At 42.4% G+C, this 18424-nt stretch overlaps 1 protein-coding gene across 2 annotated transcripts in view; it reads right to left on the reverse strand.

The window, feature by feature from the left end:
• LOC149350463 (GPI ethanolamine phosphate transferase 1-like) overlaps positions 1–18424 on the reverse strand; it is a 54163-nt gene that overhangs the window by 28540 nt on the left and 7199 nt on the right. For both annotated transcript variants that reach the window (XM_089579499.1, XM_089579500.1), the window contains 10 exons: positions 12975–13091; positions 11418–11518; positions 11170–11318; positions 11009–11087; positions 10854–10933; positions 10353–10543; positions 8402–8474; positions 6022–6124; positions 5849–5932; positions 4809–4900 (listed from right to left, as the gene is read on the reverse strand). In XM_089579499.1, coding sequence (XP_089435625.1) covers positions 4809–4900; positions 5849–5932; positions 6022–6124; positions 8402–8474; positions 10353–10543; positions 10854–10933; positions 11009–11087; positions 11170–11318; positions 11418–11518; positions 12975–13091 — 1069 coding nt within the window. The remainder of the gene's footprint in view (positions 1–4808; positions 4901–5848; positions 5933–6021; positions 6125–8401; positions 8475–10352; positions 10544–10853; positions 10934–11008; positions 11088–11169; positions 11319–11417; positions 11519–12974; positions 13092–18424) is intronic.

An 18424-nucleotide genomic window follows, 5' to 3' on the forward strand; every position in this document is an offset into this window, starting at 1 on the left:
CTGTTTTTTTTCCCGGTTTGCTTGTGTTACTGTGCTCTTGACGCAAAGTGTATTTTAGAACCATTTGATCAATATCTGAACTCTCATAACTCTCCCTCAGTGCAAGGTATTGTTGTAAGATGTGTCCTTGTGGAGTTTGGTGTTTCTGAGCACTCATAAGGCTGATAGCATACCATGGGAAAATTATGCCAGGGTGCCAGCAGGTTGAGGCTTTCTGCAATAAGTATGAGTCAAGCTATCCAGTATGTCCAGTTCCCAGTGTACCTCTCCCAAATGATGCAGCAACAGCCCAATTAATTGGGGTTTACTGAAAAATACAGTCCAATGCATCTACAACGACTGCCTCTGCTATGAAATAACCCACATTGCAAGAGATGTCAGAGGGTCTGGACAGATTCCTATCCTTAATATGCAATGTGAATACCACTGCAGCAAAAAGATCACTACAATAACAGTGCATTTTGTGTAGCAATTCATGCATTGTAGATAGGCCAAGTACTTTCTGGTTTTAACTGAAACACTGATAAACATCTGCCGATAAAAAATTTTTGGAATCAGTTAAAACCAAAAAGTGCTGGTTTCTGGGCATGTTGAGGCTAGCTGGCGACCTTTTTTTCCTCAGGAAACATTCTTCCTCCTTTCCTTTTCAAAGCACACAAATGCTAAGGAGGCACTCTGAACAGTACTGCCGATATTTTAAATCCTCGTCGACAGAAATAGTGACGCAAGGATTCGTTTCCTTCATTCTCCCTCTCCAACTAGAGCAGCACTCCACAAGGGGCCATTGTCTCCTCCCTCCTATTTAAGGCAGCCCTAGCCCCGCTGGCCAAACAACTCACCAACATACCTGACCTCCACGTGGCAATATACACTGACGACATCACCTTATGGACGACCGAAGGCTCCATAGGGGAAGTTCAAGACACTTTGCAATTGGCAGTTGATATCATGACCTCAAACCTGACCAATATCGGCCTTAAATGCTCCCCAATAAAATCGGAACTGGTCATGATCAGACCACTTCTGTGGAATCCACGCATACACCTCCGAATGTACGACGACCACATACCACTGGTCAATAGACTCAAGGTCTTTGGACTCTATATACAGGATACTTTAGATGCAACCTTCAATCTCCAGCTCCTAGACAAGTGAATCAAACAAATCGTGGGCCTTATCTGCAGAGTGGCCACGTGCAACCATGGCTTGTCGGAGAGGGAAACCTTCAATATGACAGATGCCCTCATCACCAGCCGCTTGACTTATCACCTTCCCTGTCATTTGATCACCAAAATGCAACAAGACAAAGCTAATGTGCTTATTAGAAAGGCGACCACCTCAGCACTCTGCTTACCGCAATCCATTAGCCCAAATCACTTACTCGCAACGGGCACTTACGATGCAATCTCAGAACCACTCGAAGCCCAACGAAGCAACCAGATACCTCAACAAACCCGTAAAGAAATCGGCCAACACCTCCCAAGGCATCTACACCTGGCCCCCACCACAAGCTCACCTGCACCCAACTACCAAAACACCCACCTGACAGCATCAGAACTCTACCCAGAAATATGAACCCCGAGCTACATAGGGGCTCGGGCTCAGGCTCAGGGGGTCAGGCTCGAGCTGAATATTATTACACCAAACACTACACAGGCAAATACAACATCCTCTACATGGACATGGCTCAACACACCCTACCAGGTTATTATGCTACTGTCGCTGTCTACGAGGATAGCACCATCAGGGCCACAGCCACCCTCCATGCCAACAACCCTACGGAGGCTGAGGACACTGTCATCGTCTTGACGCTCATACACGCTACACAAGATCCCAACATCACTGAAATCTGCACAGACTCCCAAGCTGCGTACCGCCACTATCAGCAAAGCATTATCACACCAACTGCCCGACGCATTCTAGCATCAGGACACATGCTTACCCAAGATATGACCCTTACATGGATTCCTGGGCATGCCTCGATCCTCGGTAATCAGCACATGCTTGAGAACTATCCCTCCGGGCCCCAGAATATTGGACACCCAAAACACGCAGGAAACCTCAAGGGCTATACTCGCATAGCACCACATCACCACTCATTACAAATAATTTGGTAGCTACCAGCCTCGCTACGCAACGGGCTGAAAGTGCAACTAGTATTGCTTTCGCAATAAAACACTTGCTTCGCCCTCCCAGCACCCCACCACACAATGACTCAAAATACAATGTGGTCAGGCGGCAACTGCAGACAAACTGCTACGTTTCACCTTACCTCCTTCATCGCTACCACCTTACCTTGACCCTCCCACTTTGCTCAACATGTGGGGTGGCCAAGGCCACCCACATACAGTACCTGTGGAAATACCCCCAAACCATGGCCCATACCCCCATATAAGAAGTTCTTGTCTTTTTGCTATGTTTTTGTACCTCAAAAACGATTCTGTGTTGTGTAAACAACTGGATTTTGTGACAAGGAAAGGTAAGAGCAGTTGGGTTGGCTTTCCTCTCACTGTACTGTGTTTTATATGGTATCGGGGAAGCTTCCTTGGTATGAACATAAAAACCTGTACGTGTGTTGGTGCACCCTCTCTTCAAAGAGAACTAGGTTTTTTGAAAAGGGGAGGAGTGTCTGTAGTACTGGACTGTAGTGGGGAGTGGTGCCAGTCACCCATCATCGTGCTCAACGAGGGGACAGCGCAAGAATTGAAAGCAAGTCTTGTTCAGGCCAGCTGTACAACACCGCCATAACCAAATGATGCAAGCAATATCGCTTCCATCATGCAAGGCTAACTTTTGGTTGCCGGGAAGGGGAAAAGTCAAGAAGAGAGAAGACAGAAATGATGTAAAAGAAGGAAGTCACAGAGAGGAGGACAGAAAAGGCAACCACCAGTTCTTCCAGTTGGGTCAGGTTAGGAGTGCCTTCTCTAGCCTTTTCAGGCACTGCGTGCATATTTGTATAAAGTGCCGAAATGTGCAAAATGGTCTGCAGAACCATTTCAAGCTACGAATACAAAATGAACACAAAAAATTGTTTTCAAGGTGGACGTGTCTGCACCATACGGCAGCCCTGTGATGGCTCCAGTTGGTGCACATTTTTTTAAATTTGTTTTGCAAGGATGAGTGCTTTGAAATGCATGAATGTGCTCATTTTTTTACACAAACAGTTCTTAAGACAGAAATGAGGCAAAAGCAGGATAACTGAGACCCTGAAACTTGAGTCATGATGCAGAGATATAAGGTTTCAACAAAAAATGCATAATTAATTTCTTTTTTTTAAGGGCAACAGCACAAACAATGGGGACCAAAAGAAGAGGAAACACAGGACGAGCTCCGACTCACAACTGAAGTTTATTCACAGGAAACATGACCAACAAAAGGGAAGCATGGGCAAACAAGCAAACAAACGTGCCGTATTTACATGATTGTGAGTCGACTCGAATGTAAGTCAATCCCCCCATATCTCATATCAACCAAAAAAAAAACTTGGAGGTCCCTTAAGGTTCCCCTTTAATAGCAGAACATGATAGCATTATCCAGCCTCCGCCACTTATCCACAGGTGCTATCGGCTGCCGCGCGCAGGCATGCCCGTAGGCACATTCCAAAACTAAAATGTATTAGTCACTGGACTACTCTTCCAGACTCCCGCCATCGTCCTCACTAGCGCTGTCGCCGTCCCACGGCACATCGTTCTAACGTCGTCGTCCAGCGAAATCCCGCACTTCGCATACAGCCACATCATGAAATCACGTGGAACAGCTGAAAATTTTGCGTTGCTGCAGCTGGCAAAATAAAGATTTAGATTTAAAGCGGTCTACTAATCTAGCTGACCATTAACGAGAGTGCGAATCTTGCTTTCTGTTGTTTCACCATTTTGATATATACTGTTCAAGTAAACAGCCCTACTAACAAAAGAAATTAGTGAAGCGAAAATAAAGATTATGTGTCAGCAAGCCCTCCATTTTCTTGCACAAGATAGTAAAGTTGTGTATCTCGATTCTATGCATCAACATGTGCGTTTTTCTGCTTGTATGCGCACGCTTCCCTTATATTGGTCATGTTTCCTGTGAATAAACTTCAGCTGTGAGTCAGCACTCTTCTCTGTTTCCTCTTCTTTTTGTCCCATTTGTAGTGCTGTTGCCCCTAAAAATGCATAACCAACTCGCCTGTTTAGCTGTAGTGTTGATTAATTCAGCATCTGGGAGGATGGAAATTTTTTCTCTGCAATCTTCACATGCTTCTGAGTAACTGAGTAAAATCCAAAAATTTTAATGTTATTCCACTTTTCAAAAATAACTTGCACCTGAAGGAGATAAGAAAATGGGACTAAAGTGTTGTGTTTACCCCATCGAGGGATATTAAAGGCCCAAACCCTCGGCAAGTGCTCAACCATCAAGACTTTCTTTCCACGGATAATCCCAAATGCCAGTATAGATGGCCACCAATCTCACATGCGCTCAGGATTGTGGTGTCTGAACTTACTATATTGCCAGCAAATGGCAGATGTACCTGAGGGTGAAGGAACAACTGCCACAGAAGAAGTTGCAATCCAGTAGCCTAAAAAAACATTAAATTCTTTGGATTTCGAAAAATATTTTCTTGTGGAGTGCTCAATGTTTCCTCAGGAAACTGCTCGTTTACTTTTGTCTCATTCCTGGTCTACTAACAGTGCCAATATGTTTGTGGACACTCATATTTCGTTCACTCCTGAGCTGAACTGCTGGTAAGCTGAACCCATAAGGTCCCATCATGGGCAACTTAAAGGGAAGCATACTGCAAGGCAAGAAATACAAATGGGGACCATACTTACACCATAGTGTAGTTGTGCTGCTTTCCAATCACTGGTAAAAGCGGGAATATTCCAAGCACTAGGCAACCTATCAACCACGTGAAGCTTATTTTCTGAAAAAAAAAGAAAGAAAAAGCAGTAATATTACTGCTAAAATCCAAAATGAAAATCATGAAAAACTTAACAAACCCAAAGCAAGGACGAATTAAACAGAAAAAAAAAGACACAAAAAGGCATCTAAGTTAATGCGCAATTATTTCACATGTGCGAGCTGTAAGCTTCAAGGTTTAGACCTGCAATTTTAGTGCAAAAGCACTTCCAGCAGCACTCCCCAGGTTCCAGCGCTGTGCATGTCTGTCTGTGCGAAGCCTCCGAGTAGCAAGTGTAACTGGCTCACTCGGTCAGTGGACACCTCAATCGCGCTGAGAGTAGATGGTGGCATCCACCTACAAACTGAGGCAATTATGCCCCTTTTCTCTTCGCAAAACCAGCGGGAGGTTTAGAATCCATTAATTTTGAAGAAATGAAAGGCATATAACTACCTCCCTGGGTCAGTGGACACCTCAATCGTGCTTTGAGGTATGTGGAAGCGGTGTTCACCCGCAAAAAGCCGTGCTTTCACACAATATTTTGTGCTTCGCATTGCTAAACCACCAGCCATTTTTTTTTTATGACAGATTTTGTTACCATAGATACTCTCATAATGAATGCACTTTTTTTGCAAAAAAAAAAAAAGTGTTGGTTATTTGGGGGAACATTTATTATGACTGAGAAAATTTACACTCTGGCCAATTAAAACTTCCAAAGTGTTAATGATTAATGTAGTGAATGTATTTCTTATGTGAGCGTATTTGTTATTCGAGCAAATGCAGTATACCAACCACCTCATCACGGAAAAATGACAGAAGTTCCAGAATCAAGGTCACTTTGTCATTTTATAAGAACACACAACACTGAAGGCACACAATATAAGATTATGATGCAAGCTCATCAATTTGCTGCAGTTCATTACAACTTCAAAATTAAAAAACAAAAACAACAGTAAAAAGCAAGAAACACACCTTTGACAGAGAGGTGCTAAATGGCCAGCAGCCAATAATCAGCAGCCCAAGAGACATGACACCTCTGTAGAAGAATGTGATGACCTATTTTGTTGAAATAAGGATGCGAGTTTGTCAAAATTTGTTAGAATTTTTAAATTCAACAATCCTAATAATGCAATGCAGACTCTTACCACAAGTTCCATTGCAAAAATTGCTGTAACAGTCAATGCCACAAACCACATTTTCACTTCAAAGCGTCTCAGGTATGCCTTGGCTTCATAGTACACATCAAGCCTGAAAAACAATGAAGGAATAAACACGGCGTTCACCTTGGACCACAATATACTGAGGCTTAACACCATCAAATGAAAAAGACACTTTATAATGACACCTTTAAAAGCAACAGGAAAATAAACTACAATAACTAAACAGGTACTTCACTTAAAAAACTCAAGCCAAAATGATTGGCTTTTTATCGGCACTCCTGAGCCTACCTTAGGTTCAATTTTGAACTGCAGATACTGCACCCACTAGACTTCATATTAATTCAGTTTTTTTTCTCTCTTCCCCAGGCAGTGAAGAGAGAGGCAATGAAGAGGCAGAGACCCCATCACTAAGACCACCTCCCAGACCAAATATAACTGATGGCTCCAACTCATCTCGATCATCACAGATGAAATTTTAATAAGTTAATACTCTCATTAGGCACACTACATATCATGACAAAGTTAAGTGGTCCCGGGTGCCAAAGAGAAGTTTTCGCTTATATCATGAACTCTGGAAAACCTATCTGAGAAAGCTTGTGGTGGAAAAGTCATAAATAGTGGCCACAGGAGGTATTAACTTAACGACACTGGCCTCACTTGAGTGCCAGATGTGTTGGTTTAATGGTTGGCACCATTGCCACAGCAACTGCCACTGACTTTCTGGCCATGACCACGCCTCACCTTTCTCCATGAACTGAAGGTGTATCAGAGAATGCTTTCCTGGACCTCATTCAAGCACATGCTTTGGCAATTTTTAAGAAGCTCACTAATTTTAATCTTCTGCTTCTTTGTCTCACCACAGCAAGTATTGAAAACGATAGCGCAGTACCCGAATTGTGAGCAGCCACAAGCCTTGGTACAATGTTCTTTTTTCGCTGACTGGGCCTAGCACCATAGCCGCTGGTGTTTTTGATTAAACCCATTTGATGTCTCCTGAACAACTTAATGGCATGCAGTGTGACGTTGGTGACCATTCCCTATGCTTTGTTATCTGTAGCATCGAATATCTGCAGATGTTTGGACAAAAGGGAACACTGCAAAAATTTACTGGCAGGCAGGCAAAACAATGCCTCTGCAGCCACCTGTTAACACAAGATTGATAAATGAATTTTGTGATGGACAACCATGCCACATGGCCACTGAATTGACTCTCAGTCAATTTAATGGCCAAAGGACTGCTGCTAGCCACGTAGCTCCAATGACTACCAAGCCTATATTAATAAGGAGTGCAAGTCCCCATTAAGACTTGTGAAGGCCTCTGAGTGCACTCTTGAGCAAAATGCAGTCACAATTAAAAACCACAAAACAACAGTCAAAGCAAGATAACCGTAAAAGTTCATTTGCCTCATATAAGTGACTTTTGCTAGCCGTCCTGGTTAGCTTAGATAGTAGAGTGACTGCCCCTGAAAGGCGGTGGTCCAAGGTTCAATTCCCAGACAAGGCCAAATTTTTTCAACTATGAAGTTTCTGTGAAAGCTCTATAGCTTTCTCATGCGGCTGCATGACCGCACTTGGATGGTGCTAATGAGTAATTACTTCCTTATTTCAAATCTATGACACCTTGGGAGTGTCCCCTAACACATTAGACTAGAAGTGAATTCTTCATTAAGCACATGAAAAACTTCAGATATAATGTTACAGGCAATGGCCTCTACACTGCTTTATGTTTCCAAGAATAAAAACTATCTATCACAAGTTTTTTGCACAAACTGATCCCCTCAGCGGGTACTGTAATTGGTATTAAATGACTCTAAAATTCAGCAGAATTTGAGAACCTCAAATCCAGCTAACTCGGCCATAATTTGAAAGTGCTTACTCATAACAGGTATAAATTTAATTTGAGTCAATTACTACCGCATTTACATGAATATAATGTGAGTTCACTTCCTCACTTGATATGTTTCAGAATGTATTTCACATATTTGAAACCAGGGCACGAATATAATGCAAATTTTTTTTTTTCTCGCTGTTCCTCAAGATAGCAGCGACCTTCCTTACCAGACTTAGGAGCGGCTAACATTCAGCACTGTGGCTGATTACATCAGGGACAGCAGCAGTGATGAATAGGCATGGTATGGTCTCATGTTCCAAAGATACACATGGGCTATGAGAGATACCATAGTGGACGGCTGTGGATTAATTAGATCAGGTCTTTAACGAGCACTGATATAGCACAACACACTGGCACTTATTCATTTTGACTCCACTGAAATGCACCCATTGCAGCTGGGATTATAGCTTGAAGAATGCAACAGTTTAAAATTCATTTACATTCAGAGTATGAAAAGAGCCTTGTGATACTCACTCATAGAAAACCATTGTCCACAAAACAATAGGAATCAGGAAGTAAAAGTAATACATAAACGGTGCATTTTGTACTGAAATAAAATATTAGAATGTGGTGAGTTACAAACTGTCTGCATTTGGCAACACAACATCGCACAAGTAACAAACATTTTTGTACACAAACAGAACAACACTTTGTGGGTGTCACTTGGCAAAAAAAAAAAAAAATTAACTATTCCTGTGAAACAACAAGGCAGACTTTGTTGACCCCAAGCAGCAGAAGCAAAACACATTTTCAGTTCAAAACAATAAAATGGTTTCAGAGTAAAAACTCAGTCTCAGTATCGAACTGCCCACAGCAGTGGCATCTGTAGTTAAAATATGTCAACTTTTGACAGCAAGTTTGCGGAAGAAAAGATCCAAGTACTGATATAAATACTGATATAAATAGACATTATAAACTACTGCACTTTCTTGGTGATCAGATTCACTGTGGCTTGGGCATCAAAATCACTTTAAAACAAACAAACAAAATAAAATCTTGTACTCAAATGTATATACTAGGCATGTGCGAAGAATATTCAATAAGTTCGAATATTTGGTCGAATAGTAAAGTAATTGATATTTGGTTCGATCCAAGTGTTGGCATTCGAAATCTAGAAGTATTCCGTCTCGAGCAAATAACGTTTCTGGAACTCTTGCTGTGAGTGATTTTGGTTCAGCGTACCTCTCCTCCTCCGGAATGGCACCGCGGTGCGCGAAACGAAAGCCTCAACTCTGCGCAGTGTAACTGTGTTCCCTGCATGCACGCCAGAGCCGGTCTACGCATGCTCGCGGCAACAGACGCACTACTGCAGCGCTACCTGCTGTGTGCAAGCACTGTAACCAGCACAGTGGCACACATCAGTAGACATTTAGCATAGCGCGATCAGCTTCCGCAAGCCGCCAGTGTGCGCGCGCCGACTGGTTCCCTTAACTTCCGCAGAACGAGTCTGAGCTGACTGCCACAGCCACTCTTCTCCCCCTGAAATTTGATAAACAAGCGCAATGGCGTAAGCACAAAAGGAAGCTAGCAGGCGACACATCGAGATGGGTGCCTTTTTCCGAAGCTGACGCGAGGTGACACTGGACATGTGATGCATACGCCTAGCAGGTGTCATGGAGTCACTGCCTGAAAGCAACAGCTGTGCGAAGACGCAGTCGCAATAGAGAGAAGCAGCTGGAGGCCCCACATACAGGTTTCAGATTCTACAGATACGTTGGTACCATGGTACCACACATTGGTCAGAGACCCCAATTTCCGATGGCCATTTTTGCAGAAACTCAGCACAGATTCAATAGGCGTGACAAAGCTTCAATGCATTCTTTTTATTTTCATGTAATGGCCGTTTGTGTTCAAAAAATACATGATTTTGGAAATGCTCATTGTGCCATTCAGCCTTTTTTGTGTTCCAAAAGTATTTAAAATATTCGATTAGAAATTATTTGCCGAAAATTACTATATTCGCTTCGAATTTGCTCCGACAAAAAAAAAACACTACTCGCACATGACTAGTATATACATACCACTTGTAGACAGTGCGACCAATCATGTCAAAGTAGGCATCATGATGTGGAGATACTATACTTGCTCCCATAACATTTTGTACAATACACTGAAAAAGTTCAGTAAAAACACTACAACGTGGCTAAAAGAATGATTTTATATGTTTCAGAACAGAAGTCTAGAGACTTAATTATATTATAATGCAATTCTAGCAGAAAGTGTACATGTCCAAAATAGATTAGCAGAGCGATGTGCTGCAGTGTGATCAGGTTAGTATGCTCAAATATATGTAAACCATTTTTTGTTCAGCACTGCATAAAAACTAAAGAAACATATGCAAAAGAAATCATTCAAGATCAATGCCTTGTGCCCAGCAACCTCCTCACTTCAATTTAAAATTGGAGAACATCAGACGAAGTCTCACCATATAAGAGCATTGTTGACAAAAACAGCACCAAAATGGAGGTGGAAATGATCTTGACTTTCGTTTGCCACTCTTGATTCCTCTTGTTAGACTGACTTTCCAGAGATTTGCACATGATGCCAGTATAGTTGCGTAACACAAGCAGGATAACAAAAGCCATCCAACCAATAAAGCCGAGTGCTACTGCAATGCTGAAAAAATAAAGGGGGGCACTAGGTATGAGCGTACCAAGCAGACTCTCTATGCTGCACAAATTTCCAAAGCACTCAATAACAATAAATATCAGCCACAATTAGGCGGACATGCAATGTTAAAACACGTGGGTTCAGTGGTGTTGTTCATGACACCATGTGGCAGCACATTTTCTCCTAGCACGATTAGAAATTGGGATGAGCCCCAGGCCCCCATATGTGGCAGATAGCAAAGAACATAGAAAAAACGAAGCAATCATGTTACTTTCAGTGTCACGTTCAGAAAGCCAAATATAATGCACAAGCCTACCTCAAGGTCAGTCTGTCATACTTCTGATAGTAAACAAGCCCTTTTAAAGCAAGTTCAATAAATTTTTCAATGACTTGCACCTGCAAAGAACATGGACCAATGTACATGTGGTAAAAAAGCAGTACTGCAGAGAAATGACGTAATTTAGTACTTACCGCCTCCTTGTATCTTGACTGCTTGAGTAAGGTCTCAATCATTTCAGTTAGTTCAACCTCTCTTTTTGGCATCAAGTCTCTAACAGAGAGGGCATAGCATGTAGAGTCCAAAGCAGCAACAACCACATAAGATAAGCAATGAGTCTCAAATAAATATTTACCTGAACTGGCGGAAAAATAGTGAAAAAGTTGTTTCCTCTATGATGTGCTTTTGCTGTTTGAACTGCGCAAGAATCTGCCTTGCATTTGTAAGCAGTGCGACCGCTCGAAAGTGCCAGTCCGTGTTGAGGTATTCAACAGGTAAAAGGCCCTACACAAGCAGAACCCAAGGAACAAATGAAAAAAAGAAACATGCGTGCTATTAACGCCAATAGGTATGCAGGGTGCGCTGCTGGGCCCAAGGACTCACCAGAGAATTGACTGGTATAGCCACACCCAAAAGAATAGCCATAAGAGGTGCAAGATCAGCTTGATTGATGTCTACTCTTCTGTACAAGGAAAGATTCCATGCTGCAATTGCAAGAAGAAATTTATCCCTGGTTTTATGTATTAACAAAAACTGAAATTTGCGTTAGTTTTAGGGGCTATAAATTCAAAACACAAACCCTTCCCATTAAATACATTGACCTCTGTTAACTTGCTTTGTAGTTTTATTGCAATAAGTGCATGCCATGTCAAGGAACTTGCAGATACAATGTTTTTGTTTTTTGCATCTCTGTAGTCATTGCGGAAACATCAAGCATGCTGTGACGCATGTTACGATAGCAGCCCAGAAAGGCGGAGTTAGTTCCACGTTACTCAAGCCTACCCAACCGAATATGAATTATCAGTGTTGCAAAAATCAGCTACACTTGAAACACCTGGTATAGTGTTCCAAGTGAATAAATTCAACATGCTTGAAAAAGAACAGAGCACCAATCTCCATTAAACCAAGTGCATACAGGGTGTTTCACCTAAGACTAAGTAATTTTAAAAATAGGTTTTTTTGAGTTTCAAAAAAATCTTACTTCATATATTAGTGACAGCAGTGATGTTCATCTGATACAGCTAAGACGTGTTAACTAGCGATCTGGTTAACTAATATATCCAATAATTAACTTTTTAACAATAGGGGATATTCAAAATTCCGCAAGTGCGCTTTTCCGCATAACAATGTTGCCCCCAACAAGATGGCGGACCATGCGTTTCCAGCTGAAACAAAGCAAGAAAGACTGGTTTTTTGTTTGATTCTTCCAAAATACGTTTCTTACATTCTATCCACACCTTTAGCGCCTGTCCTGAAGCCCATGTAGTTTCTTTATAGCGAAGTCGGCCATCTTGTTAGGGGCAACATTGTTATGCGGGAAAGCGCACTTGCGGAATTTTGAATATCCCCTATTAAAGTTAGCTCTTTCTTTTTTTACAGGTTTGTAACTCGTAAGTAATATCCAGTTTTTATATTTTCAAAAACACGATTCTTGTCCCCGCTGCAGTGCAAGAAATTTTGGGCCTGCACATGACCAAAACCAAAACCGAATGCCCATAGGTGTGGTTGCATGTACTCCCCAGCCGTGCAGCATGTGTTTCTCCTTATGCGGGCCCAAAATTGCTTACACTGCATCGGGTATGAGAATCGCACTTTTGAAAATCTAAAAACTGATATGGATATTAATCACGGTGAGCTACAAACGTCTAAAGAAATGAGGAGCCTAACTGCAATAGTTAAGTCAACAATTATGCTTTAGTTCACCAGCTTGCTAGCTAACACGTTTCAGCTGTATTCTGAAGCACACCACCATGACAATGCAACAGCACAGAGAACGCTACTTTAAAAAAGTCGACTTGTAAATATTACTAACCGTCTTAGGGAAACACCCTGTATATTTAAGTGAAACACCCTGTATATGCAGTGTGTATGCTACCTATCAAAAATGCAAAATAATATTCAACAAAGCCTTAGGTACAAATTCTGTCAGGCAGTACATACCTTCTGAGTAGCCATCATAGTAGCCATCCCGGCCTGATAATCGAGGTATTGCAATCCCTGCTCCCCAGGCAATTAGCGGTGTTTCAGTTTCCGATGGGCTTCCTGCTCCATGATTTCCTGAACACAGTTTTTTTTAATTAAATACAAAGCCCAACAGAAATATTTAATTGAACTGTACACACAACTTCTCATGGCTGAAAGATACTCACTAGAGACTAACTCAAGAAAACATGAAAACCTCGTTTTGTAAAATGTCGAAACTAGCAAGTTCATTAGCCCTGCGTGAAATAGGGTGCTGCCACACACCAACTTTCAATTGGGATGAATGCATTCTGGCTAACTTACATAAGCATGAAGTCTCATGGGCATAAATTACCTCGCTAGGAAATTTTTTGCCTGGGTCTGATTTTTTTTTTTTTCTGTGCTCAGTTAATTCAAATATTTTTCATGGTCCCAGTGATTTCGAATTAACAAGGTTTTACTGTATATCCTTTCTTTCCTGTTTCACCTTTCTTCTTGTCGTTTTACCCTTTTCCTCATAAGTAAGGTAGCAGACCCAAGTCTGGTCGACATCCCTGTCTTTCCTTTATCTGTTACCTTTTCCCACTTGTAGGCATGAAGCTACCATACTGCGGCTTGTCACATGAGCTGTCACAGTATATTGATGTAATTATTAATGGCATGCTGAGCACACGCTTATTATCCACCTCAATCCCATGCCCAATATCCTATGCCCAATTTTTGTTACCTACTATGGCAGAGGAATCATGTAAAATAAAAAAAATAAAAAAAATCTCCCCCCCCCCCACCTTCCAAAAAAAAAATGGCCTGAAAAACAGCACGAAATAATGTTTGAGCACGTTGATCTTCAGACAAAGTTAGCTTACAGCTCGTACAGTTTTAAAGAGGAAATTCACTTTCGCTCTCCCACGACAAAGCAATAATACATGCAGTAGCACACCAGCCCTTACTGTCCACCAGTGCAATGCATAAAAAGACTGTCAAGCGAATTGCATTCACAGAATTCCTGTGCTGGTTACTGAAATTTGACATTCCCCAAGACACACCAGTGATGCCACAGAGCATGAATGCTACTGCTCAGACTTCAAACTGGTTTCACCAGAACAAAAATCCGTCATGCATATAGTGCTACTGGTCACAGAGGTCTTCAGGGTGCACAAAAAGAGATTTAGGTGCATAGGCATGATGATGTGTGTCAGTGGTTGCCTAATTTCACAACCACATATGAAAGCATGCCAGTCTGAATTTTATCTCCATAAATGTGGTCCCGAAGCACAAACTGACAACACAGCTATGCAATTAAGGTTCTGCTCATGTGTCCTGGAAACTTTTGTCCCCAGCAGTATATTTGGCCACATGGGTAACCTCTGAACTTTGTCATGAATTCCTGCTCGACTGATAGAGCACAGCCAAAAGTACCAACAGGAGTGCTTTTCACTAATTTGCATTCATTGCTGCTTGGCTAGACAGCATGGGAAGAGCCTTAAACAGTACACAACCAACTCTTGCCATGTTTCCAAATGATCTTTAACAATATAAACATGTTCCTTAAAAGCCAACTGCAATAAAATTTTTCGTCCCATAAAAGGACTTTTTTCTAGTATTACGTCCGCAGAGAGTACTAAAAACAAAAGATGCCATTCATAAGAGAAGTGAGTGTGCCAGGAATTGCTGGCAAAATTCAGGGGGCACTTTGACTGTCTAAAGTGGGTAGAGGCGGAAGCGTTTTCCGCACCACCTTCGCTTTTCTGTGGCACTGGTGGCGTCACATATAATTGAGTACTAATTACTAAGTGATGACAAATCAAAATTAATGGTTAATTACTGATTAATGCCTGAATACTAATTAACTGCTAATTAATGACGCTTAAGCTTCGCCTTTAGGAGTGGAACGCGACAGCGCACTGTAGCGCTGCCAGGGAGTCCACGGAACGCCACCACCCGTTCGGCGCGATGCCTTGCCCTTTGAACACAACGCTTTTTGAGGAAAGGAAATTAAGCAGTAACTGTCTCACAAATTCAGGGGGGCACTTTTTTGACCTAAAGTGTGGTCACTGATGTGTGGTTAAGATGTTAAGCTTTGCCCCTAAGAGTGGAACGCGACAGCGTCTTGCAACGCTGCCAAGGAGTCCATAGAACGCCATCGCCCATTCGGTTCTACGCCTCGCTCGTCGGTAAACTGGTTTTTGAGGAAAGGAAATGTATCTGTCCCTCATTTGTCGGTGGACACCCAAACCTCGCCGGAAGGGAATGGAGGAGGATGAGAGTGAGTGAAGACACCGTATTCACTAGATGCGCCTTTGTTCATTCCAAACCATCGAGCTGGCATGGCGGAGTGGATGGCATGCTCGTCTCTCACGCCGAAGACCGGGGTTCGATTCCTGAGCTTGACCAATTTCTTAATCGGTTTTATTTATTTATATGGCCTGACTAGTAAAGCTAATTAGGCTAATTGGGTAATTAAGCAATTAACTAAGCTCAGTCCCACTTACTTGGAGCATCACTATATGATCCCTTCAATTGGTTGCATGGTTACTAGCCAAAGTACAATTGGCCCCGTTTGAAATTCGCGCACTGTGACGTCACGACCGTTTCCACCAATTGAAAAGCGTGACATTTTCTGTCGACAACTCCTGCTTACAACGATGAGACATTAAAGGCTTCCGCCTTAAAAACTTCCCTTTTTCAAACCGAAACTAGAAAAAGGCCGGAAATTGCCAAGAAATGGAAATGATGTGAAAACGGGTACAGTTGGAATCGCTTGGGTACTGTAACTGTGGCGTTTTAGCAGCTCATTACTGCCCCTAAAATCACAGTTTTGTTGCTTGCAGGGCTTTGCAAAGAGTCTTTTATTGTTTTTGTTTGTTTGTTTTCTTCAATAAAAAGCCACAACTGATGCGAAGTTTCGAATAATTCTGACGAAACCAGGCAAGGACCCCACGAGAACACCATGTGAAAAAAAAAGAAGAAAAAACAGACTGTCATATGCAGCACGTAGCTCACTGCTTGCCGTAGTTCAGAAATGTATGCAGTGTGTGCGTTCATGTGTGGTATAAGCATTCGTGCCCCCAAAAGCTGCACAGCGCTTTGGCAAGATAATCTCACCCAAAATTTTGATGCACTTTCCCACAGTACCACAGCAGGTCAGCTAAGCCACACTTCAGCCACCAGACTTTCAAACCATGCCATCTGTGATCTGTTCATTCTTAATGGGTCCAGCTTGAAAAGGTTCTCGGCGGTCAATCTCCACGTCATGTCCATTAAATTGCCTAACTGCGCAATGTGCCACCAGATGCACGCATTGTCTGCTCCAGAGCTTTTTAAATGCTTATAAAAACAGGACTGGTTCTCTAAGAAGCGTAGAATGTTGTCATGGTTATTTTTATGACATAACTGACATAATAAGAGGCATTCTAAACAAACTAAGGTTTTGTTGCAGTTAGCCTTTAATGAACTTCGTAGTATTACCTTCTTTTCAAAGTTTTTGCCAAATTTAACTTGAAACATGTGAACCAGCCACACCAAACAATCAACACACATCAACTTACGCTTCTGGCCAGTGTGACAAGAAAGGGCACTGCCCAGATTTCAACTAACTAAAGTTTAGTATTCAATAGACGATATGCGAAATTGCTTGGTGGTCTGGCAACACCACGCCCACAACTTCCGGTTTCCATCTTGGCTCGGGCGAGCTCGTCGAGCTGGTGCATCGTTTGCTATGCGTACATTCTTGATATCGGTATAGCTGTCATGAATCTTGCGTGTGAAATTTCAACAGGCAAGCTGCGTTGTTTTCACTGTTGATCTTTTACCAAATGTAGGTGCTTTCAGCAAGCGTCAACTTCCTCCTACCGCGTCCTGAGCTTCGCTTGAAGTCTGGCGCTGATGATCGGCGCTGGGAAGTGTGTTGGCAAATCGAACTCTGCGCCACTCTCATTTTAATTAGCGCATTAAAGCACCGGTTCAAGCATCACGCATTATCATGGCTATTTTATTCCCAGGTGGACGCAATTTCATCTGGTGGGGTAGCGAGCAGTTATTTTGCGCTGAGTGCAGAGATGTCCTGACAAACTTCTGTGACAGTGTGAACTTTCGTTCGCACCGACGCCAGGAGCTTCGTGCATCGCAGTATATTCATACAGGATCCTCAAGCAGCTGCGTAATGTGATTCCTTTAGTGCAATGTACAATGCACATCCGCGGTTTTCAACGTCACCGTTTCAGAGCCCGGCGCCGGCTGGTTTTCGCCGCAATTCGTTGAAACCGCGTCTTGCTTAAGACGCAGTTGAAGCGAGTATTGCGATGTTGTCAGTCGATATTAACAAGAGTAAAGTGGGCACATATAATTCAAAATATTGTAAGCAAAGACGCAGTTTCTGTTTTTGTTTTTTCAGATAAGCACTGAGCTACCGCGGCGGCTTGATTAGAGAAAGAGCGTACAGCTGTAGGTGCCTGCACGGACTCGATACGCTGGTCAAGCTGTGTATGCGGGGGTGAAATTCGCATGCTCGGTTGCCTCCGACACTTAATTCGCTTCTTCCCAAGCTTACACAAATTTCTTTGTTGCGAAGCAATTAAGCTGTTGCAGCTTGTAACAACGATAATATAATCTGATGGCCTGAAGCGTTTTCAGAACATTGTTGCACGTACTTTCTAGCTTCGAAATGCGTCCCTCCTTCATAATAAAGTAGCTATATTATTCGCTTTTTTTTTTAAGATTTTCGTCGCCGCAGATATCGAAGGTATAGGAATCCTCAAGAAATATAGCATTCGCACCTCAGTTTTTATACGTAGGATGTATTGCTTCACAAAGACTCCTTAACGCGCGTAACATATGCGTATGGTCCAGAGAGTTTGCTCGCCCTTCTAAAACTAATTGAACGCGGGAAAAACTTAACTGAACACGTAGCAAACTAAGCAGTAATCGGCATATGGTTCTTCGAGTGAACTTATTTCGCCACGGCACGAGCGATTGGCCCGCTCAAAAAAATTACCTTCTCTATTACGTTGTTCAAGTATGCGTCTATATATATTCACGCCCAACCGGAGAGTTGATAAATGCACGAAATCTGCTTCTAATTTTGATCAGAAACAACAAAGGCTGTGGTCCCTATCTTAATTTAAACGCAAATCACCTCGAAAGCTTTGTCAAAAATCAGCGCAGAAAGCGAAAGCTGCACACTGATCCGCGTGCTGACACATGATACCTCGCATGGCGTTTTGTGTTACTAAAGCGTTGGGACGGAGTAAAAAAATAGAAAAGCGAAAAGCTTGAACGCACCTAGTTCTGGCACGCATCGTAGTTTCTTTTCACAGTGGAGAGGGTAGCGCAACACTGCATCGGCATTTTACTTTTCAAACGAAGCGCAGCCGTTTTAACCCAACGCTGGGCAGCAGTTTGTTTTCTGTACCGAGCCAACATGGAGGACT

This window comes from Amblyomma mixtum, chromosome 3 (genome assembly GCF_055824585.1).
Source record: "Amblyomma mixtum isolate Tamu chromosome 3, ASM5582458v1, whole genome shotgun sequence".
NCBI classification, from domain to species: Eukaryota; Metazoa; Arthropoda; class Arachnida; order Ixodida; family Ixodidae; genus Amblyomma; species Amblyomma mixtum.